General features: G+C 41.2%; 1 protein-coding gene across 3 annotated transcripts in view; it reads left to right on the top strand.

The window, feature by feature from the left end:
- Positions 1-666: 666 nt before the first annotated feature.
- The window catches only part of LOC110990675 (uncharacterized), a 33804-nt gene continuing 6816 nt past the window's right edge, over positions 667-27654 (top strand). Inside the window, exons 1-29 of one of the 3 annotated variants that reach the window (XM_087140152.1) lie at positions 667-898; positions 3433-3505; positions 4336-4371; positions 6057-6122; positions 7466-7531; positions 8205-8363; positions 8764-9834; positions 10462-10590; positions 11740-11856; positions 12361-12609; positions 13604-13726; positions 14258-14377; positions 14962-15084; positions 15948-16076; positions 16788-16919; positions 17554-17676; positions 17913-18032; positions 18537-18656; positions 19062-19307; positions 19963-20103; positions 20893-21015; positions 21330-21458; positions 21735-21847; positions 22272-22518; positions 23726-23872; positions 24120-24260; positions 24757-24878; positions 25729-25921; positions 27283-27364. In XM_087140152.1, coding sequence (XP_086996278.1) covers positions 3451-3505; positions 4336-4371; positions 6057-6122; positions 7466-7531; positions 8205-8363; positions 8764-9834; positions 10462-10590; positions 11740-11856; positions 12361-12609; positions 13604-13726; positions 14258-14377; positions 14962-15084; positions 15948-16076; positions 16788-16919; positions 17554-17676; positions 17913-18032; positions 18537-18656; positions 19062-19307; positions 19963-20103; positions 20893-21015; positions 21330-21458; positions 21735-21847; positions 22272-22518; positions 23726-23872; positions 24120-24260; positions 24757-24878; positions 25729-25921; positions 27283-27364 — 4622 coding nt within the window. In that variant the 5' untranslated portion in view covers positions 667-898; positions 3433-3450. Of the gene's footprint in view, positions 908-3432; positions 3506-4335; positions 4372-6056; positions 6123-7465; positions 7532-8204; positions 8364-8763; positions 9835-10461; positions 10591-11739; positions 11857-12360; positions 12610-13603; positions 13727-14257; positions 14378-14961; positions 15085-15947; positions 16077-16787; positions 16920-17553; positions 17677-17912; positions 18033-18536; positions 18657-19061; positions 19308-19962; positions 20104-20892; positions 21016-21329; positions 21459-21734; positions 21848-22271; positions 22519-23725; positions 23873-24119; positions 24261-24756; positions 24879-25728; positions 25922-27282; positions 27365-27654 lie in introns of all 3 variants that reach the window. The other 2 variants (XM_087140151.1, XM_087140153.1) reach the window with 2 other exon arrangements.

Here is a 27654-nt window from a genome sequence, read left to right as displayed (position 1 = left end):
TATACCGTATCTCAGAGTAACAGAGAGCTGACATGAGCGTAGTATATACCACAAGTGTGAAGCGAAATAATTATAAAATTCATAGCTAAAACCATCAAGAACCCATGTATATTTTCTGATAAAATGTGGTTTCTGCTCATTTTAACCTTGGTTTGTTTGGGAGAAATTAAGTTAATCGTTTCCCCCCTTCCCCGACAAATCAGCTTGAACAGTTTTACAAATAAAATATTTGACTGAGATTGTTTAAAATGTGCGATTCTGCGCATTTTAATTAATTGTATAGAAAAAAGGTAGCACAAAACCCGTAACCTTACTAGACAGCAGTCGATGTACCACACCTGCTGGTTGTTGTTTTTTTTTTTTTTTTGAAATAAGGACATCTTAACTTCGTGGGGGTGGTGGATTTGGAAGCCAGTTGGCCATGAACTCTCTGTAGCTCCTGGCTCAATTTGGTAAGTTTTTCGGTTGAATAACTGGCCCTTGTTCATCGCTGGTTGATTGACTGCATGCCGAACAATGACTCGACCCCGACCATTCACATCACTAAGACCTGCGCCTCTCTTTCAAAATGACGGCAAACCTAGATCATTGCAACTCTTAGAAAAAGAAACTCGATTGAAAATGAAAGTTGCCCAGGCAATACGAATTCAGCTTTTTGTCTGTACGCGGTACGGGCACACGTGCTCGTTTATTTACCGTTTCCATGTCTACCAGGCGGTGTACGGTGATGGAATCGTCGAGGTGGCGGCACGGAGCACCATAGCGCATTTTGACTACACCACAACGGATATTGAAATTTTTGCGCGCGAGCTTTACTGCCTGGGAAAACCTGAGGAAATTCGCTGTTAGGATCGTGTGCTAATTCATCGAGTGGATACCTTGAGTGTGAACTAAAAAGGCGAGCTTTGTAAGTAGGCCTACTACCTTATTTAGAGTTCAATTGGGTTTAATAAGGATTATACAATTATACAGTTTGTATTTGCTGTGCATTTTCTGTATATGGGACAAACTTGATTAAGAAATTTCAAAATGATAGTAGCTCCTAGGGATAACCCTAATGTGGAATAAGTCATGCGGTATCTGTATGCAGATAGACGAACAATTTCGAGTAATTCCGAATATTACAGAAACGTGAAGGCTTTTTTTTGCCCAGGAGTTGGAGAAGGCTATATTATAAGCTTTAATCTATATAGAAAAATAATGACGCCATGTTTTCCAAACGAATTTTAATTCAAGCTGCTTTGATTTTCCCCAAGTGACATTAGTTTTTAACAATATCCCCAAGACAAGGAAACAATGGAAATTGCAGTTGCATAAAATCGGAATACTCAGATATTGGGGACTGACGGTTGTCCATTTCAATGAAAATTTACTTGTTTCCGTGAGATAACTTACTTCCGGGAAAATCTTCCCCGTTATTGTTTTCATTTGAAGTGCATATTTCAACAAATTTAAATTACAAGTCTTTAAACTGTTTCTAAATTATTCGCCCTTGTTCCCGTTCCAGACCATAACAGAAAAAAGAAAACCCAGACTGAAATTGTCTTACTCAAAATACCAAAAATGGAGTCATAGATTACAAGTTTGCGCAATGATCGAGTCTAATAGATCTGGCGAGTACAAAATAATTTATGACATTCAAGGTGCATGCTTTTACCCAGGGTATATTCTGAATGACAGCTGAAATCAAGAGACAGACTTTTTTAAGAATCAGTAGATTTCTGGTACGACACAGTATCTTGAAGACCCAAGACTCGAGTTTAACTTTGTTTAAGAGAAATTAAGACTTTTATCAGTTTGCTGTCATTTTCTTTTCGAAAAGTGATCTTAAATCTGTTTGATTTCATGGCTTAAAAGTTATATGATGAAAACACAAACGGTAGTCTAAAATCGTATCGTTCTCACGTACTACTACTGCCATTACACGGTGAACGGGCTATCATTTTCATTTACATTGCACGACAACCAGAAAATCGACCAGATATCGGTAAATTCCAGATTCTGAACTCCCCTCCGGTAAATCCAGTGCCTGTGAATTAGTCGTGTTAAGTCAATGTGCAAAATTGAAAGCAGCTGCAATAGAAAGCTGCTTGGTATAACAACAGCCAGGGTTTTGGTGTTGTTTGAAATTGTTTTGGCAACATTTCTTCGGTGGTCTTGGAGACGTACCCCATACGGATAGTTTTGCTATTCTTTGCGCACAATACGGGGTTCAGGGTACGTTGAAAAATCGGATGATTTGCCCCGGGCTATTAATTTTATTGTAGTGTAAAGGTACAGGTTTGCCAACAATTGCCCGTCGTCAGGAAAATTTCAGACGGTTTTTTTTCTTCACAACTCACCCATGACGTTATTTACAGACGACACGCTGGCCCTATTGTAGTCTGCTTGTTTAGTGCGATGAATTGAACGAGTGGCCTAGCTGTAGCATGATTTAGATCTGAATTATTTCAAAATGCTTTTGGATTTTTATAAATCTGTCGAACGATTCTGAAGATATCTACAACAAGGTTGGCCTTCTATCCGAGTAAAAATAATCAAATTCTTCCCCATCATAATAAAGCTTTTGCGTCTTTCTGTTTAATACCATGTTGAAAAAGAGGACGACTGTGATAAAATAACACATCCGATAAACTTTAAGCTAACTAGCGCACGTTCTAATGATCGTATACTCTTTCACATCTAAAGTTTGTAATCATTGAGTAAAATCTGCTACGTGAACACAAGGAATTGCAACAGGTGCGCTGAGGTGTATAGTAATAGAAGATTTTCTAATACACACTGCAACGGGTATCAAAACATTAAAGTGTGTCAGAATTGTTATTCACCAGATATAAAGCAAACGGTCGGTAAAGTACTCAGACTACTGATGTGCTGAGTACGAGGTCTTTACCCAATATCGGCTTCATTTTTGGTAAACACTTTAGCACACTTGGCTTTGGAGGGACGCCTTGTTTGTTGATAATCATTTGATACCCATGTCGCGTGACCTAACTGGCGTAACAGATCCATCGAACGGATTCAGAGCCAACCCTCGGAGCTTATTTCATCCCATCCATGCTTTTGGCCTGAGTGTCCAAAACAGTATTCTTTCGATCTACCCAAAAGTTGAGAAGTGTCAAGTTTGATGCATGGGCTGTAGAATACGAAACTAGCTCAACATTGGCTTACTAATGTGTGTGATTACAACACGAAGGGTATGTGTTCAGCAAGGCACCCGTGTTCCAAAGGGGCAAGGGCCCTCGCTGCGTCGACAGATTGTTAAATTAGGCAAATTAAGACCGAGTTGTGCGAACATTTTTCTGTTTTCTACAAAATTTGTAAAACGCTTGAAATCATCGCATTACTCTCAATCGACTGCTTTACAAAATACTAGACGTCACTTGTGTTACACTTCTAACTGTGCCTTTTGTTACTATCTTTGCTCATTAGGACATATTTGCCGTCAGGATGAAGGCGGGATTTCTGATCCTGGTCCTCACTGGAGCTCTGTTACCTGGACAATGTAACTATTTTTGTCATTTGTCCAACTTAAAAATCGTGGTCAGTGCCTTATTGATACGCAAAATGAAGGACGTAACATTGAAATTTTCCAGTGGTGAATGAAACGGGTGCTTCACTTTTTTTGTCAATATTTTTTCAGTCTTGATTTCTTTTAGCTCTGTAAGATATCCGCGGAGAGTGCCAGATAAAACTTAACAAAACAAACGTGTTGCTTCTGCGTTGAGACAAGATCACACCCCAGATATCACTTACCTTTCCGGAATCCCCTAAATTTGCTCAAAGGTGCATAGCTATAAGTGCATAGTTGAAATGATAGAAACTGATTAAGACTGATAAAGATAAAGATTGGGGTGACCGTAATTATGTCTACTTTCCTAACATTTGACTTTAAACACATAACCTCGCCTGTTACTTCCAGGAACTCGTTAATGTGAAAGAAAATCTAGCAGGAATCATGTCACAAATACACTTTATTTAACAGAGGTCAGAAAGAATGAGAGTACGTTGTCAATACTATTTTCAGTTTGTAATGGCAAAAATAGGAAATCAAATAAAACGCATAATTTTTTGTTTTATTTTCCTGCAGTTAGATTATCCCCTGCTTGCCTACAAAAATTAATAAATAAAATAAGATTATCACAAAAATTAATGAATAAAATAAGATTATCGAACTCAGAGGGCACTATTATTGTCGATTTGATCAAAGCTTTAGAGGCACACAATTATTTAGAGTCTGGAAAAACTGAAGAGTAAAATGCTCTAAATGAACGAATAGTCTTGGGGTATACTAGTCTTATTCGTTTTTTATCTTTTACAACGATGCCACTTCAGCCACGACCCCCGAGGCTTCAACCAGCTCTATGACAGGTACGTGTAAATTTGAAAGACTTTCTCAATTAATTGATACTTGCGTCCAACAAATTTGACGGGGAATCCTTTATCATTTTAACATCGCCGTTTTCCAGCATTTCAAACTTGCATCAGTAGAGTTAATATCGGTTCAGTGCATTGCACTTTAATGTGGCCTCATTTCAGCAGTTCGTTTTCAGATGGGGTGGAGTGTTGGTTATGCATTGTGACACTTTATAATTGATTTCCAGGCGTTTGCTTTCTATTCCATCGTGGAAAAGATATCTTGAGTATTTCGTTTTCACAAAGTTTCTCAATTTGTTCAAAAGGATGCAGAAAGACTGGAGGCATTTTGACCGTAGATTTTAAATGACCAGATTACATAGATGTCTTCCTAACTCCCTTTGTTTCACTTCAATTCCTGACAATTAATGTAGTGTACGCCGGGAGCTGGTTGACAGCAGTAGTTTATCCAGGTTTGAGTTAAGGGAAGCAAAATGTGGCTTTTTGTGTAAAGAGGAGGTGGCACATTTTCCTGAAAAAATGGCAAACATTGGAAGGGTTCTCCTTGATATGAAAATACAATATTAGTATCATGAATAGGATATTATAAATATGCATTAACCAAGATGGAACCCGGGATGGAAGTTGGACAGGGCGAGGTCTTGGCTGCCACCTTGTTGTGTGAGGTCCACTTCATCATCGATCGTTACAGCAACTGTTTATCCGTGAAAATACCACTGCTTCTGCCCCTTCAAAAGCTGCAGCGATATTAGAGAAAATGTTTGTGGCGGACTCTCCGGCTCCTTTGTGGCGTTAAATAAAGGATCTTTGATGTGATTTTTCTTTGTAGCGTGTTTTGTAATAGGCCTACGATTTAACCCTTTATTCCTAAATGTGAGAAAACTATCCCACACCTTTTTTGGTTTCTGTCAGTGAACAGTGAAATTTGCTTTGGAAAACATTTTAAAATCTTATTCCCGAAATTTTCTCACTAAAAATAGTGATGAGAAAACGTTGCTTGCTGGCCACACAGTCATGAACCATCACCAAAGTAGGCCTTTATCCCAAAATTCTTGAGAAATAACGCTTTGAATGCCATTATATTTCTGTTCAAAACAAGCAAATTTGCATCAACAAGCTCCAAAATGCTCTTAAAATTGCAAAAGAGCAGCCGAACATTTTGTCAAAAGTGACACGGAAAGAACGTTTACATGAAGCGCATTAAAAAAAACCACAAACAAAAACTGTGCCAGAGTCGTACATGCATGCGAGATGTATTGGAGGACGAGATGCCATGTCGGTCGTACAATCTCGCAAGTACGACTGGAAACCCATACGACTTCACGACCCACGAATTTGTAACCTGAAACTGAGCGGGTATATTTTCAGCAATGCAACGTAACTTGCATGCCACTGAACGGTTTATCACCGTGTTTTTCTTAGAGTTGCTCGGAGCCGTGCAGTCTTGCAACCGCCACCGTGGTCATTGGAGTGATAGGACAGGAATTGGCAAGCCATTCCTGCCATTTTGTCTGTCTATGGCATGTCCAGAAAATTGGTGGTCGTCGTGATTTTTGTAATAATTAAGTTCCTTAGCGTAAGTGCAGTACGTGATTATGAAAACACCCGCCATCAAATTCTACGTTGTGCGATTGAATATTTTCGACATATTCTGTGTAATATTTCTATCCTTGATCAAGATTCAACGACCACTTCAGATGAAACATCTACCGATATAACATCCGCTGATACGACACAGGCATCAGGTGAGATTGGGAGTTTATTAATCCCCTTTGTGATACAAATTATTTGACGGGGAATTGTTTTAATATCGTTCTACGAAATGGTTAGGTGCGTTAGGAGTAAGGGGACACTTTATCTCACTAAGGATATTGGTAAAAAAAAAATTGAAAAGGAAAAAAGAAGCAAAGGGGAGAAGGAAAACAAATGTTAATAGAAATAAATGAAAATGGAATGAACCATCCTCCGCCGATGACGGCTCATCGCCCTGCCATTATCTGCAAGGGCAAATGTATTTAGTTTTTAACCCTGATCGTGATAAACATGCATGGATAACTTATTTCACTAATATGCATAATCGTTCAAATAAAGCGACTGATGGGCATTTTTCACCGTGACGTTATGGATGTCAATGGTCAATGGGTTAAAATGAAAGGCTTTTAGAACATACATACTTACAAAGGAAAGGAATGCATAGCCAAGTTCATTTTAAGGCTGTTTTGTTTCGACTTAGCATTTTACGAAACATGAAAGGTTAGTCACAGCAAACTTTTCAGAGAAAGTATTACTTGTAGCTATTTTAAATTAAGCAGCAAATTTGCAGCCAGTTTGAATCAATTCGAATGGGTGACTTTGCCTATTATTTATTCGTTTGCTAATGTAGATTCAACCGTAAAGGGCATTTCTTCCCCATTTTTTCACCAATTTTTCCAATTTCATTGTTATCCTTGATCAAGTTTCTAAGGTGTCAAAGGTGTGACGTCATGGAAAAATACCAACGGGCCTACAGGAGGTCCAAAAATAATTAGGAAGTAGGAAACGATAATCGCTAAACAAAAGGACCGTACGTGCCGCCGGGTTGTGAGTGATAATTCCTAAACAAAGGGCTGTACATAGTGGGTGAGCTGTGTCGCCGGACTTTTGTGTTAATGATTACATTGGATGCGTTCGATTAGTTTACACGTGCCAGTCAAACTTACACGAGAGCGTTCGTTTAGCCATCACGTGATCCTCTTGCCTACCCTGGTGTCAGCCACTACTAACCCGGCTGGTGAGCGGGTGTTTGGAGGCTGCCCAAGTGTAATGACGTCACGGATGGACTGTTCGTGCATGGACGTACATGACGGAACGTGGCGGGGACTTGACCTTTTTCCCAGAATGCCTTGGCGAGTACACTGCAGCGTTCGATTACCCTCATTTTTAGGCTTCCCTTGCGTGTAACACTGGTGTATTCAGGGAAGCTAATCAGGGTTAAGTTCCTTAGTGTTAGTGCAGTACGTGTTAATGAGAACACCCGAAGTGAGGTTCTACGTTGTGTGAACGAATATTTTCGACATATTCTGTGTAATATTTTGTATCCTTGATCAAGATTCAACGACCACTTCAGATGAAACATCTACCGATATAACATCCGCTGATACGACACAGGCATCAGGTGAGATTGGGAATTTATTAATCCCCTTTGTGATACAAATTATTTGACGGGGAATTGTTTTAATATCGTTCTACGAAATGGTTAGGAGTATGGGTGGTGCAACAGAGTATAAGGGGAAGATTCCTCTCACCAAGAAAATTGGGGAAATGTTTTCAAGGGAAAAATAAAGCAAAAGGGAAAAAGGAAATCAAATATTCTATGAAAAAAATGAAAATGGAACGAACTGTCCTCCGCTGATGACGGCTCATCGCCCTGCCATTGGTATTAATTATTTCTTATTTTTGTTCTTCCTTTTGGAGTTGTGATCGTGATAAACATCTATGAATAACTTATTTCACTAAATATGCATAATTGTTCAAATAAAGCGAATGAATTCTCACCTTGACGTTCTGGCTTTCATTTTTCCCAATTTCATTGTTATCCTTGATCAAGTTTCCACGACTATTTCAGATGAATCAGCTATACTTTAGAAATCCTTTATCAAGATTCCATGACCATTTCAGATGCATGCATGGAGCAACTAATGGAGCAAATGCGCATGCAACAGCGATATTGAGAGAAATGCCCAAATTATTTATCTCGTGTTAGTCGCACATCATTTCTGCAAAGCTGGAAAGATTTTATACTGACATTTTAATTATACATTCATGTGCTTATGGAACAAAATCCACAGTTACCACGAACCCTGGTTCCTCGACCCAGAGTAACGATGGTGCCAGTGGCAATCCGATGGAAAGCACCATGACGTCTGGAATGGAGACTGAAGGTAGCACGACAACGCAAAGTAACCCATATAGCAGTAGTTCAACCTCTTTGTTAACTACTTCCGTTCGTAAGTGTCGAATCTCGTCAAGTACATTATCTTCATAACGGGCACCTACAGGGGAAAACATCAAGCTTGAACATTCGCACAAAATACAAGTTAACTATACATTTTGACTCCCATGACCTCCCTTATGGAGTGGAACAAACTTAACTAACCCCTCCTGACAAAATCCACCTGAGTGACACAAAATATAGTTTTTCTTGTTTATGAACTCTCACAAAACCTTCAGCAAATCTTTATAGGCACATGCTTAGATTATCTTCAGAAAACAAACACGAGCCTATATGTGCGTGGACAAGGAAATTCCCAGTTTATTTATCTCGTGTAGCTCGGACATCATTTCTACAAACCTGGAAACATTTTTTAATTGACTGCTTTGTTGTGCATTCATTTGCTTATGGGGCAGAATCCATAGTTACAACAGATTCTTCGATGGAAAGTACCACGACAATGCCAAATAACCCAGACAATACTTCGCCCACCGCTGGTCCAACTTCTTCGCCCACCGCTGGTCCAACTTCTTCGCCCACCGCTGGTCCAACGTCTTCGCCCACCGCTGGTCCAACGTCTTCGCCCACCGCTGGTCCAACTTCTTCGCCCGACGCTGGTCCAACTTCTTCGCCCACCGCTGGTCCAACTTCTTCGCCCACCGCTGGTCCAACTTCTTCGCCCACCTCTAGTCCAACGTCTTCGCCCACCACTGGTCCGACTTCTTCGCCCACCTCTAGTCCAACGTCTTCGCCCACCTCTAGTCCAACGTCTTCGCCCACCGCTGGTCCAACGTCTTTGCCCACCTCTAGTCCAACGTCTTCGCCCACCGCTGGTCCAACTTCTTCGCCCACCTCTAGTCCAACGTCTTCGCCCACCGCTGGTCCAACTTCTTCGCCCACCTCAAGTCCAACGTCTTCGCCCACCGCTGGTCCAACTTCTTCGCCCACCGCTGGTCCAACTTCTTCGCCCACCGCTGGTCCAACTTCTTCGCCCACCGCTGGTCCAACTTCTTCGCCCACCGCTGGTCCAACTTCTTCGCCCACCGCTGGTCCAACGTCTTCGCCCACCGCTGGTCCAACGTCTTCGCCCACCGCTGGTCCAACTTCTTCGCCCGACGCTGGTCCAACTTCTTCGCCCACCGCTGGTCCAACTTCTTCGCCCACCGCTGGTCCAACTTCTTCGCCCACCGTTAGTCCAACGTCTTGGCCCACCGCTGGTCCAACTTCTTCGCCCACCGCTGGTCCAACTTCTTCGCCCACCGCTGGTCCAACTTCTTCGCCCACCGCTGGTCCAACTTCTTCGCCCACCGCTGGTCCAACGTCTTCGCCCACCGCTGGTCCAACTTCTTCGCCCACCGCTGGTCCAACTTCTTCGCCCACCGCTGGTCCAACTTCTTCGCCCACCGCTAGTCCAACGTCTTCGCCCACCGCTGGTCCAACTTCTTCGCCCACCGCTGGTCCAACGTCTTCGACAACTACTCCCAGTCGTACGTGTCATACCTTGTCAATTACAATTAGCTTCGAAACAGGTGCCTTTGGGGGAAACCGCAAGCTTTGAAAATTCGCACAAAAAATAAATTAATCACAAATTTGGACAAGGTTTTCAAGTCATTCTATAACTGACTCCCGTAACCTCCCTGAAAGAGAGCACAAAACGTAACTATCTTGTACTGACTAACTCTGCCAAAAAGCGCCTCAGAAGAAAGTCTTTGTGTTCACAGATTCTCAATAAACCGTCAGCGGTGTTAATTGTTGATAAAACGTAAATAAACTTAATCAAACCCTACTTTCATTTTTACGAGGCTTGAAACATTTAGACATAATTTACCACTAGTTTTAAATTATTCTACAGGAAAAACTGGATTCGAATTGGAATGAAATTGTATCTCGTCTTCATCAACTCTAATGTTCCTTAAAATGAAGTTGTACCTCACTTTCAATTCAACATTCAACATTCTACCGATTTCGACAGTGATCTAAACAGGAAACATATGACTACTAATTCAGAAAGACTGGCAATTGTAACAGCTTTTCTCTCAGATTCTACAGCCTTGTAACAGCCTTCGGATGTATCGTTGTCAATGATTTGAAGAATCAATCTTTGGCTTTGTTAGAGCCTGTGGATGAATGCGCCGATGGTTCCCATCAGTGCGGCCCAAACAGCGTCTGCATGGATGTCCCGGACGGCTACGACTGTATGTGCGATACCGGTTACGAAAACACGAATGCGACTACCTGCCTAGGTGAGGCACCAGTCTGATTCTCGCTCCCTACATCAACGCTATAGACCTTTTTCCTGTGGACCTATGATGTGTTGTGATGGTAATCTACTTATTCAGGATAAACCAGTCAAGCATGGAGCGTTCGCACATGTGCTTGCACGTGGTTGAACTTGAAGCTGCCCATAGGACATATGCAGCAAGGTATGAGACAGAGAGAACCCCCCCCCCTGCTTTGTGTTGGTCATTGTCTCGCAGGAATCTGGGGAATTCCTTTCAGACATCTTGGGGGAATGTGTTAAGTAACAATAGTCTGGAATGTGTATAGGGATTGGACATGTTGGGGGGGTACCCCTCGGTCTCATTTCTTGCTGGGTATACCATAGGATTATATGCGATCACCGCGACCAAGGCTATCCACACGTGGGGGTATAGGCCTTTTTCACGTCACCCACGTGACTAAATGTAAATAATTCCACCACGTGTGCGGTTGGCCATCAGTGCAAAACTGGCTGATCATCAGCACAAAAGCAAAAAGACACAATCTGCAAGGTGTAAGTAATCGGCAAACACCGTAGTAAAGATTTATGCAAAACAGTGTTACAAAAAACGCATGCCGGCATAAAAACGCCTATATTAAACCGAACACATTTAGGCAAAACTTGACACCAACCAAAAGTGATATTTTTGCAAATTTTGCTGACGATTCGAATAGTAAAGGCAATATGGTCTAAACAGCTATACTAAAGACTACTACAAGCGACGGCTGTGATGAGAATAATAGCATGGTACATTAGAGAGAAATGATTGGAAATCGTTTAACATTACTGTCTCTTTTCATCTTTACTCCTCATTAACATTATTGCCCAAGGACTTGTGAAGCAATCTTCACGTTTTTTTCCCCGTGTTAATAACTCGTCACAGTAGTATTTCCTGAAACTCCTGCTTTCTTTTCATTATCTGAATCACGTGTTCAGGGGTATTAAATGCTCAGATTTTTTTTGACGTGCATGTTTAGATTCCTCAAGGTATATCTAACCACGGGAAGTGGCTCTTGATCCTTTATTTGGAGAAGTCAGATCTTTAGGGAGGAAAAGCAAACCCGCCAAAGGTTATGTCCAAGCTCAACCAAGATTTCTCCAACTTAATAGCACCATTTTTGCCTCCTCACAGATACGAACGAATGTGCTGATAACCCCTGTCACAGTAACGCTACTTGTACCAACACCCAGGGCTCCTACATGTGCGTGTGTAAGACTGGTTTCTTTGGGAACGGAACAAATTGTGCAGGTAATTGTTAAGATTAAAGTAAAGACTTCTTTGGCAACCTCTGCAGATTTAAGCATTTATTTATCGAAGTAATTCCAAGTCCAATACTCAGCAGTTTTCCTTCACTACTTTGCATCGTTGTCCCGATATTGTCGTCGTCGTTGTTGGCATTTGTGACAAAGAATCATGCCTGTGGCTGTTCAAATTAAAATGAATCCACAGAACTTTAGATTTATGTTTCATGAGGCCAAAACATTTTGGATTTTTAGTTGCTTTTAGATAAAATCAGTTAGAAGTGTTTGTTTTAAAGCATTTTCAGACAGATGTATACTGTCGAAAAAGTGTCCCCTGAAAACAAACAGCAAACATTTAAATGAATTGTTCAAGAGTGCATTTTTGATATATTTCGTGGAGTAACGATTTCTATCTACCTAAATCAATCAAAAACTGTATTGCTACAATTGTGGTCCCGTGCTCCGGTTTAGTTTCCCATTGGCTTACTGCATGGTTATGGTCACATTGCAGATGAGAATGAATGTAACAACCCGACCCAGTTCACTTGTCCGGCGCAGAGTTCGTGCGTGAACACGCTAGGATCGTACGAATGCCTATGCGACACGGGCTACAGCAAGAATGGGTCGACGTGTGAAGACGTAGACGAGTGCACAGTCAATGGCGACAACTGCCACCCAAATGCGACGTGTACAAACACTGCCGGGAGCTTTACTTGCACATGTATATCAGGATTCACTGGCAACGGAGTCAGCTGTGTGGGTAGGTTTTTTTTGGGGGGGGTTGTTTTGTTCTTTTTCCAACAGCGACTCATTTCGCCCGCCATGTAAACTAGGTTGGGACTGTTGAGCTTACCCTGGTGTTGTTATAGATCCGGTCATAAATCCATTTGCGATTGCTACAAGGGAATATTATTGTCACGCTTCAGTTTGAACAATTTTGAGACTTGCCTTTGCGACTAAATAATCTAATGGCGGCTTCAGTGCACGAACTTATGGTGGACTCGAGAACATCACCAGCTTTGGGGAGAGATCCATGTCAACGCCATGTAAAAAGGCTCCATAATTTTTACCTGGAACCGTGTTTCAAGCAAATTTCTACCACTCCTAAATGTAAGCAAACTATCTGAAACTTCCTTAGTTACTCATTGAAAAGGGCATGTGTCTGCGGTACCATTGCAAGGGGACTCTTTTTTGAGGGCATTACGTCCAAACTATCGACCCGAAATCTACTCTTTGAAGATGTTCGGAAGACACAGTTAATTACTGCTCTACTGTCCTTAAATGACTACGAATTGCCATAGAAAAGAAAATCTAAGACAACAAAACAATCCAAAATCTGTTAAATTATAATGCGGAAATCTTGTAACATCGAGGTCTCCGCTTTATGTGAATTAGCATAAAAATAAATACGCACTAAAATGCCCTTAGAATGGCTCACCGTAAATTAACAATCAGTTTAAATGGGACCAAAAGGACATTGACATGAACTGTATCGATAGATTACTTTTTTTTCAAAGACACAAGGCCTCTGCCCCCATGGGCTGAAGGAGAGTGATCAGTTTCAATCCCTACCGACATATGTAACGTGCTCGGTAACATTCCAGCAACAAAAGGAAAACCGTCGTTTGCATGATGTGCAAATCTCAAAACAGTGGAGGAGAGACTACTCGCTGACATCAGTGGTACATATTTGTTCCAAGATGATTGTCTCTTATCTCGGAAGAGAATATTTTACGAGCTGTTGTTCTCCGCAGATGTGAATGAATGTACCAACGGGCAAGCCGCCTGCCCAGCATTATCACAATGCGTCAACACAGACGGTAGCTATCGATGCGAGTGCAATGAAGGGTACAAGAATGTCACTAACACGTGTATGGGTAAGAACTCGGCCTTTGTTGAATTTCGTCTTCACTGATGTTACTGACATCCCTTCGATCAAGGTTGCAGTTTTATCGACCTCTTGTAATATAAAACACAAACATATACTGAGAACCATACTGAACACATTACTGACTCTTATGGTTGTAACTTTTGCAGACAGTGCGAAGTAACAGCTCCGTTAAATGGTCATTTGGTGTGTTAATGACCCTTAAGAAGGGGTGGGGTCAAATGACCCCGTAAAGCTGGGATTTGAGTTTCCTAAAGTCTCAGTCCCCAGCCATTTGTGCAAGTGAGAATACTTGGAAATTTATGTAGGGCTCATTGTAAATATTTAAAGCACCTTCATTTTGCTACCCTGTCCCACCCATAGTGCATCGCTGCCTCCAACTTTAGATTAATCCTAGATCTTGTTATGCAGACTTTGATTTTATGTTATATAAAAAGGAAGAAACCTGAGGATCTGCAATTGGTTCTAACTGTAAAGGTGAAACGTGTAATTCACTATGACTCTCGTTCTTCTGTTGAAGATGTGAACGAATGCGAAGATGCAGCCAGCTGCCCTGCTAATTCTACGTGCGAGAACAGTGTTGGGTCATTCGTCTGTAACTGTGACAACGGCTTCACAAAGAACGGTGACGCATGTGCTGGTAAGTGAACCAAATTCCGAATGGGCTTCCGGGACTGCGGCTATAGCTAGGATATAGGGTCAAGATTAAGGCCCGGCACGGCCTGACTTATCAGTGGATAAAGCCTTAATTGGATGATGATCAACACCCTCTTTCCTGTGGCAAGAGGGTGTGATCGGTTGAACTTTGTTGATGTTCATGGTTTAATTTGGAATTCATGTGAGGGACAAATCTAGACGGCAAAGACTCTATATTTCTATGGCTTTGCCAACGTACAATTGCCATATTTGCATTTTGGTTAATCATCGAAACTCGCTACACCTGCTTACAGCCTTAACCAAGCGTTGAGACTGGTCAATCAATTTGAATTGAACGTCAATTTACGTATAACCCCACCTAAAATATAGAATGTAACGCAATCTGAGGACTTAAAATACTAAAGCCAAAAAGCATACCTCTAAAGTTTGCATGATCATTGTGGGAATAATTGTCTCTCAAAGTAAAAAAGCAGAAAAATACATTGGGTGCATATAGCAGTGTCCTAAACCCTAAAACTCAAATGGGATAGTTTAATTAACTATCAGTTTAATTCATTCTTCCTGTAGACATCGATGAGTGCAACTTAGCTACAGACGACTGTTCCCAAAATTGTATGAATACCATGGGTGGATACACATGCACTTGTGAAGATGGTTTTGACCTAGCAGATAACGAAAGGGACTGCCAAGGTGAGAATAAGCATGCTTACATCAAGTAAACCCTCGTCCAAATCGAGCTCCGCCTATCAATAATGTGGGATCCAACTTGTAGTATAGAGACAGTTTTACGCGTTGATTCCGTACAAGTTTGCACTCATATACTAAGCCACGCTTAAATTCAGAGTTCACCATGTCCAATTCGTCTATATAAACAAGTGCTGGATCAATATTCCAATGTTTTGGTGGTACACTGGAGTCCAAACTTGTTCCTGATATCACCGGCGCAGTAGTGCAGGAAATTTAGCCAAGTAGCATTAATCAGTTCAAACAGATGGAGATGTGTTTCCAAAGTTTCTTTCTGCCGTTAGGCTACAGGAGGAGTTCCATTGCTAATGTTTGGATTGAGTAAAAGAGAGATAAGTAGGTGTTGAGCAGATACAGCTCACAGCATTTAGTCACTAAAATAATCGTTCAAGGCGAAAGAGAGTCAATCTACACATTATGTATCTGATGATATGTCATGCAGATGTAACCAGGTCTGGGGAAAGGCATGTTAAACTCCCCCTTTCCTTCTGAATGTATTTTTAACGAAATGCATGTATGCATGTTTTCTTCTGATCACAGTATCTTGTGATCAACTCACTTTAATTTTTTTCAGTAAAGAAACTTTGCAATGTTTTGTAGTTAATAAACAGATTTTTTTGTTAAGTTTTTGAGATTAAGCAAAACCATGATGGTTCTATTTTTTTCAAATTGTATAGACATTCCTGATTTATGTAATATCCGCCTAAAAAATGGACATTCTTGTGATCTACTAATGTGTACATTCCACAAGATGAGCCCTAAACCTAGACATTGAATTGAAGCTCCTCTGTGTGTTTCTACATTCCTAGCTGCTGACAACTGCACCGACCCCGATTTCTGCAGTGAAAATGCTATTTGCTTCTTGAATACAACGTCCAATATGGACACTTGTAGGTGTGACAACGGCTTTGAGGAAATCAACGACACACACTGTGAAGGTAATGCCCACCCATGGACTATGGGGCAAAACTTCAGAATGTGTTATTGTCATTGGTTTTTACTCAATAATACCATTCCAAGCTTTACTTGCCAAACTTACCAAAGAATGAGAACAGGGTCAAGACGACCTCATTTGAAAGGATGCGATTTTTGACTTGCCTTTTCCTATAACTATATAACTATTTGACCATGGCCAGGTTTGGTAATAATAAAGACCAAACAGTGAGCAAGTTAAGTATTTCAGAGAGGCAAAATTTGGAAATAAAGCATCTGCCATCAAGCTATTCAGAACTTCGCTCGTTCTGACTTCCTTTAGCGGGTGTTGGAAAGGGCAAATTCATGGCGTTTTTTGTCAAGTTATATAGAGTTCATTTGAACAATGAAGTTCATTGAAAAACTTCGTTTGAATAATAGACCCTTTCACTAGTCAATTCATGATTATGCACGCATGTGCATGAAATGGCATTTTAGATGCGATAAGATGGGAAGAAGACTATCACAACGACATATAATTACCTGCGATTTCATTCTTGTACAGGATGTTGAAGTTTGAAACTTTTTTTTTGTTTTTACGATTACAGAAGGTCATCACCATGCATGCTTGAAATCTGTTTCCAGAAATGATTCTTATTTTTTTTCAGTAATGCGCAAAATTCCGATCCGTATGATGATGTTGTATCTCACAATGCTGGCCTAATTTTCGCTTCTAGATTTCGATGAATGCGCCACGATGACTGATAACTGCGATGCTGACCAGGGTACTTGCACCGATATTCCCGGTGGTTACACCTGCTCTTGTGCATCTGGCTACGAACTGGCCAGCGATATGAGGAACTGTTTCGGTAACGTTTCTTGTCCTATACTTGCCTTTTAGTTTGAAGCCATGCTCAGAAGTGCAGCAAACGCTAAACGTGCACCAGTGGATATCACTCAAATGAAATGCTAACGGATAAGACAATGTATGATCCAATTGTATAATGAGCATCATAGATTAATAAGTACTTCCCTTGTTGTTCCAGCTACTAGCAGGAAATTCGAAAGGACGATTTGCGCCATTAATACTGTAATACAGGCGATTCACAATAGTGCGCCTCCAAGAGTTTGCAACACATAAGCCAATCACAATGTGCGAAATCCGTCGACCATTGCCAGAAAGCGCATTGGGTCGACAGAGTTCGCGCATTGTGATTGGCCAACGCCATGCAAACTCTGGAGGCGAACTATTGTGAAACGCCCGTATTTAAGTAATTTCAGTTCAAGACAACATTACTTCATTCAGTTCAGTTCAGATTCTTTATTGCCTAAAATGCACGATAGGGGAAACGTGATTAAATAAAACAAATAGTGCATGCATAGGTAGAATTCAACTGTTTTAAATAAGCAAATTGATTCTGGTTGATTAATGTCAAATACAGAAAACAAATAAAGAAAACATTTGTTTTTTAACATTTGTGCTTTGACGCAACATTATCTCAGATACTGATGAATGCTCAGGAAACACGAACAATTGTGACGGCAATGCGACGTGTACCAACACCAACGGTGGCTTCAATTGCACCTGTAACGGAGGCTACGAAGGAAATGGAACAACCTGCGCGAGTAAGGCAGACAAATTTGAATTAAATTCAAAGACTATTTGTAACAATTGTTCGATAATGGTTCTTGAAGCTTTAGTATACGATAAAGATATCAAAGGCGACCGCAGAAATGCTATAAAAGTTCTAAGAAGGAGGTAGAGTTCCCTGGAGAACTTGTTGATTTGTCTTTCATAGGGTGTTTAAGTGATATCTCGAAACACCCTCCCAAGAATTTTTTTTGGTCTGAATTTGTCTCAGATATCAATGAGTGTGTAACAAATCAGCCCTGCCACGCTAACTCCACTTGTGCGGATAACGAGGGGTCATATAGCTGTGCGTGTAATACCGGATTCGTCGGGGATGGGGTTTCCTGCTTTGGTAAGTTAATATACCACAACATTGGTACTGATGGTCTTACGATAGACAGTTCTGTTGGGATTGGTTTGGTTTGGTTCCCTCCCTCCCTTTATACTCTTGGGGCAATGCTTGGCACGCAATAGCAACAAGAACCAAGAAACTCACACATTCCCAATCTCATTACATGTCACGTCCTATGGGAGAATCTCTCCAAAATTTCATTTCTTGACAAGAAAAGCATTTTCAAGACACCACAGAACTCAGTGCCTTCAAAATTTCGATCAGTCGAATCGTTTTCTGTTTGAGCGTTTGTTTTTTCTAATGAAGGATGCTTCCAGTGCACTTTAGAGAACAGAAAAAAACACTTCAGAGAAGAAAAACAAGTCAGTTGTATTTTCTACCGATTCCGTTTGCTGCATCAGTAGGTAGCAACACCCCCCCCAAAAGAAACAGAGAAAGATAGCCGTCTAACTAAGGAAAACGGCTGAAGTCATCATTATTTTTTATTTATCTCTTGCTGTTCAGACATAAATGAGTGCAGCATGTCAGACATTTGCAATGATAGTGCAGTGTGCATGAATACAGAAGGATCGTACACGTGCTCGTGCAACATTGGGTACTCCGGCGATGGACAAACGTGCACAGGTAGGCGCTACACAAATAGATATGTCTCACGTTCTACGCTTTGGGTATTTGTGTGTACTTCAGAGCTCTTTTTGTAATTGTATTAAATTGAAAGCATTGTTACTTCCACTAAAATATTTCATTTTCAACAGAAAACTTAAAATATCCAATTTCAGCAGACCTCCCCAAATTACCACTTAAACATATTAAACATTGTGATACGCATCGCTGGATTTACTTCTATCGTTCAATACGAGTTTTTAACTCTCGTCTGGTTCCTAACTGTAATTAGACAATAAGTTACTTGTATTGGATGTACCGAGAAAATTTGTCCACCATAAACTCCAGCCGTACATTCTCCTATTTTAACCATGCACCTGCTCTTGCACCTGAAACATACGGCTTTTAATCATTTTTCATGGGCAGACGAAGATGAGTGCTCCAATAATTCGAGCTGCGCCAGCAACAGCGACTGCACCAATACCATGGGGTCCTTCTACTGCGAATGTGCTGCTGGCTTTCGCGGAAATGCCAGGGTCGAATGTGCAGACATCAACGAATGCACCGAAGGTACGCACAACTGCGACACAAACGCCGACTGCACTAACAGAGACGGCAGCTTCGCGTGTACTTGCCGGGCCGGATATGTCGGCAACGGTATAAGTTGCACAGGTAAGTCCCACCTTCATTAAAATAATAATACAGGGCACATTCTCCCAGGTGTACGTCTTACCGGGGAAATTCAGGAGCAATCCGTTGCGGTTCTTGTCTTGCAAACAATTGGGGACATATTGTTTGTGAGGTTCGTCCTTTCAGGAAAATTCTCAAGAGCATTTCTTGGCCTTTCCCAGTATAAAAATAAATACAGAGCTAAAATTGAAAACATGTCATCATTTTTGGAACGTGGGATAAATTCACTGTGAATAAGAATCAGTAGGTCCTCTACAATTTTTTACACGCAAAGGATCAACAACTGGCAGCAAAATACAATTCAGAAACTTGATTTATTATTTGCACTAACAATTTCGTAAAAACACTGCATAATAAGTCCATTGAGTGGGTACTACACTGCAAAAATTAGAGTTGCTTTTGACGAGTAAACACATTTTAATAAACACGTCATGGGTTGAAAGTGTGGAAAATAGTGGGTACAAAAAAGTGTTTAAACTCTAAACGTTGTTCTTGGGCTGTATTGGCAGATTTGATAAGCTTGTACCTTATGGCGCGTAATACCATCATAAGCTTAACGCTCTGTGTGAGAAACGTCGTGTCAAGTTCGGAGTCAAAGCAGAAAATTTGAAACTTCAGTTTCGCTTCTCTACTGTAGATATCGATGAATGCACAACACTAGACACAATGTTCATGTACGCTCACAATTGCGATGCCAACGCCATGTGTTCCAACACGGCTGGTGATTTTAGATGTGACTGCAACGCTGGCTACTCGGGCAATGGACAAAAATGCTCCGGTAAGTATTGCATTATCAGCAAATTCTTGTCTATGTTAATTACAGACCACTCTCGATAACTTTTTGCCCACAACTTTGTGAGGCCGGCCAAAGTTTGTAGAAAAAATCAGCCTTTGGTTGGTTGTCGATTTTACCCCCAATTTATTCTAAATGTACAGTCGTTCCATTCGTTTGTAACTTAGAGGTGTGCGTATTATGATCTGGCGTTCTGATAGCTGCGTGGGATTTTCAACATTCTGTGAATTACTCTTTTACTTTTGTACTGACGGCCAGCCATAGTTTTAGCAGCCACTTGTAGAAAAAACACAACTGTGACGTAAAAAGAGCAGAGTGTGACTACTGTGACCTGATTTACACAAACGTCTTTAATATTGAAATGGGTTTGAATGTCTGACAGACAAATTCTACCTTGACTTCTTTTTGGACAGTGCCACGTCACACTGTTAATCGTCTTCGGAGTGCAATGTTTCTCTGTATGCAGCCTTTTATATGATGGAAAGCACAGGACCCCAACTGTAGTTTCCCGCTGTCCTGTCATTTTTCTCACACAAATAAAAAGCAGCAGAAAGCCACAATTGTACCCAATGCTAAGGCGATCGCTCACAGTTACCGTTCTTGCACTTTCAGTTTGAACAATTATTTCATTCAGGCAGTAACTTTGATTAAGGATGAAATCATACGATTAAATCAATTTTGATATCGCGCTAATCTTGTTCTGTGTTTTTCGTCGATAAGTTTTTTCGCCAACAGGTTTTTAATGTAGCTAATATCAACGTATTTCTCCCTCAGATAACGATGAATGCACTGATGGCAGCCACACGTGTCACACCAGTGCTGCCTGCATGGATACAGACGGTTCGTACACGTGCACCTGCAACAGTGGATACATGGGAGATGGGAGGACATGTGAAGGTATGATTGTCTTATCTGGATAGTGCACCATTTCAAATGATTCTCGGTATCAACAAGGATAGTGCCTTTTATCCAATCTCGATCAGTGGTTCAATGTTGGTTCGATGACACCAGAAGTAATCTAATGGATGGAGTGAGCCAACTTTATGATCACTGATCCAGATCCATGTGAAACAAACAGGCCCTCGATAACAGCGACCCAAGGAAACACTCGGTCACAATTTCCCGAGATTGCGACTTGACTTTTAAGCTGAAAAATCATGAAATTGTGAAGCCTTGCAGGTCCCTGGTAAACTGTATCCCTTATTCCACAGATATTGACGAGTGTTTCACCAATACGGATAACTGTTCCGTCTCCAATCGCGAGAAATGCATCAACACTGTGGGTGGATTTATGTGTGGCTGTCAGACAAACTACCTCCGTGTCAATGGAGATTGCGTCGGTATGTACAGAAATATGTATCGTACTTCCGTACACTTTAAACGCCACCATGCGTAGAAGGACCAATTTTCTTCCCCTCCCCAAATTTTCGCATTGCATCGATTGAATCGATTTTCCTTTGAATTTTATTATCAAGCATTGCTTTATGCAAATAGACTCTATATTTCTTTGAAAACGAAGAATTGAGAATTATGTCTTTATCTGAGTCTTAAGAAACTTTAGGCTGTGATCATTAATGTCACCTTTTTCTTACTGTTTATTTTGTTCCTATTCTCAGCGACTTTGTCTCGAAATCTGGTGGTTGTTTTTGTCCAGATCAAGGGCATATCAGCCATCAATGCCCTGACACAAGTTGACACCCAAACAAACCGCGTCGATCTTGCTGCTGACGTAAGTGATTGCAACCAACCTTTGGTGTTTTTACCGAGCAAATAGTGTCGTATTCAGGTTTGGGTTTGAGAATGGTATTTTTTCATAAAAGATGGCTGGGTGCACCACAGCCAACTAAGTTGTGTCTCCAGAACTGTATTATGATAAACCGGCAGGGGGCAATCCTTCTAATAAAGCTCTCGAGTAAAAGGTTGGTTCGGCACCAACATACCGCCGACTTAGAAAAAAGTCTGATAGTTCTATGCCGCCGGTGTTGAATGTTTCCATAATTCTCCAAGAATCGATAGTTTTCAGTTTTACTTAAGTTCGTGGTTCGCCCCATCGAACGCAATAACGGGATGCCTCGAAGGCTGAAGGAATTACACGTTTGATACTATTCATTTAATTTAATAACTAATCCACTTTGCAATAATCTTTGCTGCAGGTGTTCGCACTGTTGAATGCTTCGTCGTTCATCGAGCCCGATTTGAAGGGCGTGGCCGTCACGTCCATGTCTAACGACACAGGCGGAACCTCCGTAACCTTCCTGGTCGATTTGGACTCACAGACAACCCTTACCCAGGAACAACTCTCTCAAGCATTCATAGAAGGGTTGACCGGTTCCCAGAATGACACTGTCGAACCGGACAGCATGATCAAAACCGGCTCAACTCCGACGGTAGTGGAACCAGGTCAGAATAACCCAATATTTCAATAAGAGCATCTGCTTTCTGACTATCATTTTTATGGCGACGCAATTTGAACAGTTCATTTTCAGTCCAGAGTATTACCACAAAATGGGCAAAGTAACCTCGCTGATACAACTTTTGTCCAAATTCAACTTGAAATATCTCAAGTTGGTAACGACAAATTTTAAATCCCATCGATACAAACATGGTCTACAACTTCTAGTTTATGTCTGTCGTCAGGTTCTCAGCACGGCCAATCAACTTTTTGCAAATGAAATTTTTCGTTAGTGTTTTTGTTCCATGTGCTGCAGCGTTTAAGAAAAGCACCTCATAACATGGAAACACCCATATAATCCATTGCAGGCTGCTGGAACAAGCCTTGTGATTGGTCAGATTACGTCAGAACGTAATAGGCCATCTAACTGCGGTAATACTCTGGACTGATTTTTTACTAAGGCAATGAACAAGCCGGTATAGGTATTCGAGCAGTGCATGCTCAAACCTGACGTGCGTCTCAGGTCATTCAGGAACAGCACCATCTGCACACAAAGGCCGAGTTCGGGCGGCTTGTTCCCGTATGTTCACGAACAGTTCGATTTGTTGTTCGCGGGTCGGCCGCTCGAACGCCGGGAACAAACAGCTGGTTATCGCTGGTAGTTAGTGACAAGCAACATTCAACGTGGCGGCGTCCATGTAGGCTACCTTATTCGAGAGTTAATGTTTGGATGGGCTGAATTTTTTTCTATATAAACAGGAACATTCATTTCTGTGTGAGGGAAAGTAATTAATGTTAATTTTGCAAAACTTCCCATTGTCTATGGCTTTGGAAGCCATCTCTCTACTTTTGCAGCTGTTCAAAAATCAGAATCTCACGAGTTTTTTCGTGTGTTCCTGTAAAACCCTGACGAGGAGGTGGTGTGTGATCCTGTTCCGAGAACAGTGTTCTTGAGTCATGTTCCCGCCGTTCGAGCGAGAGAACAAGAAACCCGTGTCAAGAACAGGCCGCCCGAACTCGACCAACGTCTGCTTTATCAGTACCATAGATTATTCTTCTGTCAGCGCAGCTATCATGAATCTTAAATGACCAAGGCTAAATATATGAAACACCGATCTGGCTCATTGTGTTTCACTCAGTAAGATGGAAAAAAACTCCACAGACGCTCCGCTTAACGTAGAGTTTCATACACTGGTAATAACATATTGTATGCAGAAATAAACCCATGCGAGGAAAGTACTGACAACTGCTACGCTTTAAACTACGACGAGTGCATCTTCGGAGGCACATCCGACATGTTCACCTGCAGGACTTGCAGAACGGGTTATGCTGCACCTGCTGTTGATGGGGGAGCCTGCACTGGTAAGAATTAACAGTTTCTGGTCGTGTTATTTCTGCTCTTGCCTTTTTTGTCATCCGGAAAAGAAAGAAAGCCAGCCTTGAATTGCAGTCAGTTTTATTGTTAGGCTGTATTTTACAGCGTGTTTAAAAACCATTGTAAAATTCAAATTCCGATGCAAGTCCACACCACCTTTGCATTGGAGTGAGACTATTTGTTAAGCGATGCGTGCTTAAAGGCCCGATTTCAAAGTCATTTTTCTCTTTCCAGAAATCTTCCCGTGTGCGAACAGCACCGTCAAGCAAGCTTGCGAGGATAAGGACTTTGTTGACTGCGTGCACGACGGTCCGGGGCAGTCCCACTGTGAAAACTGCCTGGGTGGATGGACCCTCGTCGAAGGCCGTTGCCGTAGTAAGCCCATCATTGTTTATGATACTCCATAACAGATATCTTTCTTCTGAATAAATACAGTCATCGAGGTTTATACGATTTCACCGCAAGAAAAGAGGAAAAGAAAGAATTCAAAGCAGTCTAGACTGCATTGCATTCCATCTACCGCCTCTGTCATTAACGTTAGGCTACATGCTTTGGATTTGATTCAGGAAAGAGTTGGGTATGGGTTTAACTTTATCATCTGTTGATTTTTCTAACCAACTTGCAGACACCACTGCGTACACAGTGTTCATTGTAAAACATCAATTGTAAAACATCAGTGAAGTGCTTGGCAAATACAGAGCATCACATTTTCCCCCCGATCGTTCCACCTAAAATAGAAAATCGGTGTTTGGATATCTTACACCCATTCTCTTATTATTTTTATAACAGAGAATAACGGCGCTTTGCCCTATAGTTATGCGTCCGGAACGATCTTATTTTCAATAATCCTCTTTTGGCTTTTCACAAACAGAGCTGTCCCAGTTTGATGGAGCGGTATCTATACAGGAAATCGACGGAATCACAGAGTTCAACAGTGATCTCGTAAATAAGTCTTCAACTGTGTTTAAACAGCTCGAGTTACGATTTTGTCAGGTGAGCCGATTTTCGGTCGTTGTCTTACAACCTTAATGATTGAAGGATAAATACATGGTAATGGTTAATGGAACGTTCTCCCCCAGTAATTTGTTTTAAGTGAAGACTGCGTTTAGTTAGGTATTGTATATTCATTTGGTATTTCCGTTCAATACGGACGATTCACAATGCAGTGCGCCACCAAGAGATTGTCATGGAGAGACCTGTTTGCAGTGCATTATGAGATAAATAGTCGACAAAGTCCCAAAGTCTCCATCCTTGGAAAAGTCTCATTCGCTAAATCGTGCTGTTTTCGGAAAGCTTGATTATTTCTGAATATTTGTTTAAATTTGTAAAAAACTTCGAAATTGCTTATTGCAGATACATGTTAGGTGGTCAAAGTGATAGTTCTGTGTGGAGCAGGGAACACCAAATGCAAGAATATCCCCACATTTGCGTACTAAGTGCGTTTAATCGCGGTAGGGCGTCGACCGTTAACTTGATAAGTGGCCTGTCTGCGGCATACTCTTGGTGGCGCGCTGCATTGGGAATCTCACACATATCGTTTGAAGAAAAATCTTCTTATCATGCCATTATAATAACTGTCTTACTTCAGGTCTCAATTATTCAATATTTCCTCCAGCTAATAGTTGGTCTTATTTCAAAAGAAGTTTGAAGTTCTATTGAAGTCTCTGAGTTTGTATCTCTACATGATCTACTTTTTCCTCTTATTTGCATATGAAGTTATTCCTTCCATAATACTACCAACATGACCGTTGTGTGCGTGCGCACGAGCAGTTTTAATCAATGCCACGCTGGCGTTATTACCAGTCCAACTTTATTCAGCATGTTGATGTACACTTTACCCAAGCTCCTCATGGATGCGACCAATGCCACCGATTGTGAGGTAAATAACTTTTCCAATGGGAGCATCGTCGTAAACTTCACGTTGCATTTCCTGGAGAGTATATCGAAAACCGCAGAGGATATCTCCACCGACATCATCGCTGCAGACAACTCATCCACTACTGTGACTTTGGTGCCAGATACAATTACTGTCATAGGTACGTATCATTCTTTATCCATCCATAGCAAGTTGACAGCACTGAAATGATCTACCGCTCTGACTGGGAACAAAATGCACTGTAAATGATCTACTACTCTGACGGGGAACAAAATGCACTGTAAATGATCTACCGCTCTGACCGGGAACAATATATCTTGCTTGTCCTGACGAAGGTACCCAGTTACCGAAAGCTCGGCAATAAGATAAATTATGAACACTTACTCTATGTATTTTTGCCAATATTCTGATCATGGTGCTACGCAGCCCTTTCATATTTAACAAAATATATGTGTGCTGTTCATGTGCTATGTGCGCGTTTGATGCCGCCAATCGCGTTGAGCATGCGTGCGTGTAGACATGTTGTGTTTGGTATGATAAGAGTATTGGACGATGGCTGCGTCTGCGTATGACCATTGAGTCATATCTAATTTCAAGCCGCAGCCAAGTTACAGAGCCCGAAAATTGACCCCTGATGGTGTACTTCCAGGCCCCTTGAATAGGAAAGATAATATGCGGGAATCATGGGAAGGACAATTATTTTTCGTTCATTAATCTTTCCCCGAAAAGACGAATTTACTGCCGTACCAATCCATTCATAGAAACTGCAACATTGCCCGAATCTGACCAACTTTCTATGTTCCCGTTCTCATGTAAGTTCATTACGCGAATATAAACGTGCAAGGAAACCTGGGAACAATAATTTTATCAGAAGTGAACGGTCATCAGTGAAATTCAATTCTTTTTTTTAATCCTCCAGCTGAGTTTATAACAGTTTCGGACATAAGCATGAGATCCCGTCATGAATGTTTCTTGCGGGCTGTTTTAGCATTATCCTGCCATTTCTTTTTAAAACGTGATAGTGCTACCCATTTAAAAACTCCATAGACAGGCCCCGCTAGGGTACCAAGCGTGACCTTATACTTTCAGGCTCTCTTTTGCTATGGTTAAGATATCTGAGGTTTGGATTCACTGTTTTTGCTGTTTTGAAACTCGTTGATACTAAAAAAGTAGCTTATGCAAAAAGGTGATGCACATTTCGGTTCTCTGCTGTGGCCAAGTTCATAGAGCTGTCGTAGCACAAAATTTGCTTAAGCAAAAAGCCTGACCGATACTTGCTAAATCAGGTAACCAGGCAAAACTCTATGTGATGTGTTTTGTTTTGGGATTGTATTTAGCTATTTTTTCTTTCTTTTCCTTCTGGTTAGCATGACAATCAGATAGAGTTTGAGCTGGTAACCTTTGTTTATTAAGCAAAAGTTTTTCCCGCATAAAGCAAATTTTCTGCTGAAGCAGCTTTGGAGCTGTGGCCTGTAAGATGACGTATTCCAAACAAACATTTCTCTTCGTAATTCTTCACAGCTATTGCAACTCCTTTCTGTGAATTTTCATCTTGTGCCAACGGAGGAACATGTTCAATCGTCAACGACGAAATCACTTGCAAGTAAGTTCAATTTCGCTTATTTTGTCCAGTTGAAGCAGTAAAGCTGTTAACATCAAAAGAACAGAAGGGAGGAAAACGAGGAAAATTTCTTGTTTTTGTTGTCTTCATTCAGTTTTCAATGCGTTTAGTGAATTTCTACTGGTTTGTTTTTAGATGCTTTTAGTATTACCCTTTATTCGGACTCCTTTTTCGCACGTTGACAAATAAATTATGGTATCTAAATCGATCTTTTAAAGAATGGCTGGCGGACCATCGTAATAAAAGGTAAAAACAAGCATAATCCTGGGCAG

The sequence above is a fragment of the Acanthaster planci genome, linkage group LG08 (genome assembly GCF_054643075.1).
Source record: "Acanthaster planci isolate LZ-2023a linkage group LG08, COTS_SCS, whole genome shotgun sequence".
Taxonomy (NCBI): domain Eukaryota; kingdom Metazoa; phylum Echinodermata; class Asteroidea; order Valvatida; family Acanthasteridae; genus Acanthaster; species Acanthaster planci.
This window is presented reverse-complemented; position numbering and strand designations above follow the sequence as displayed.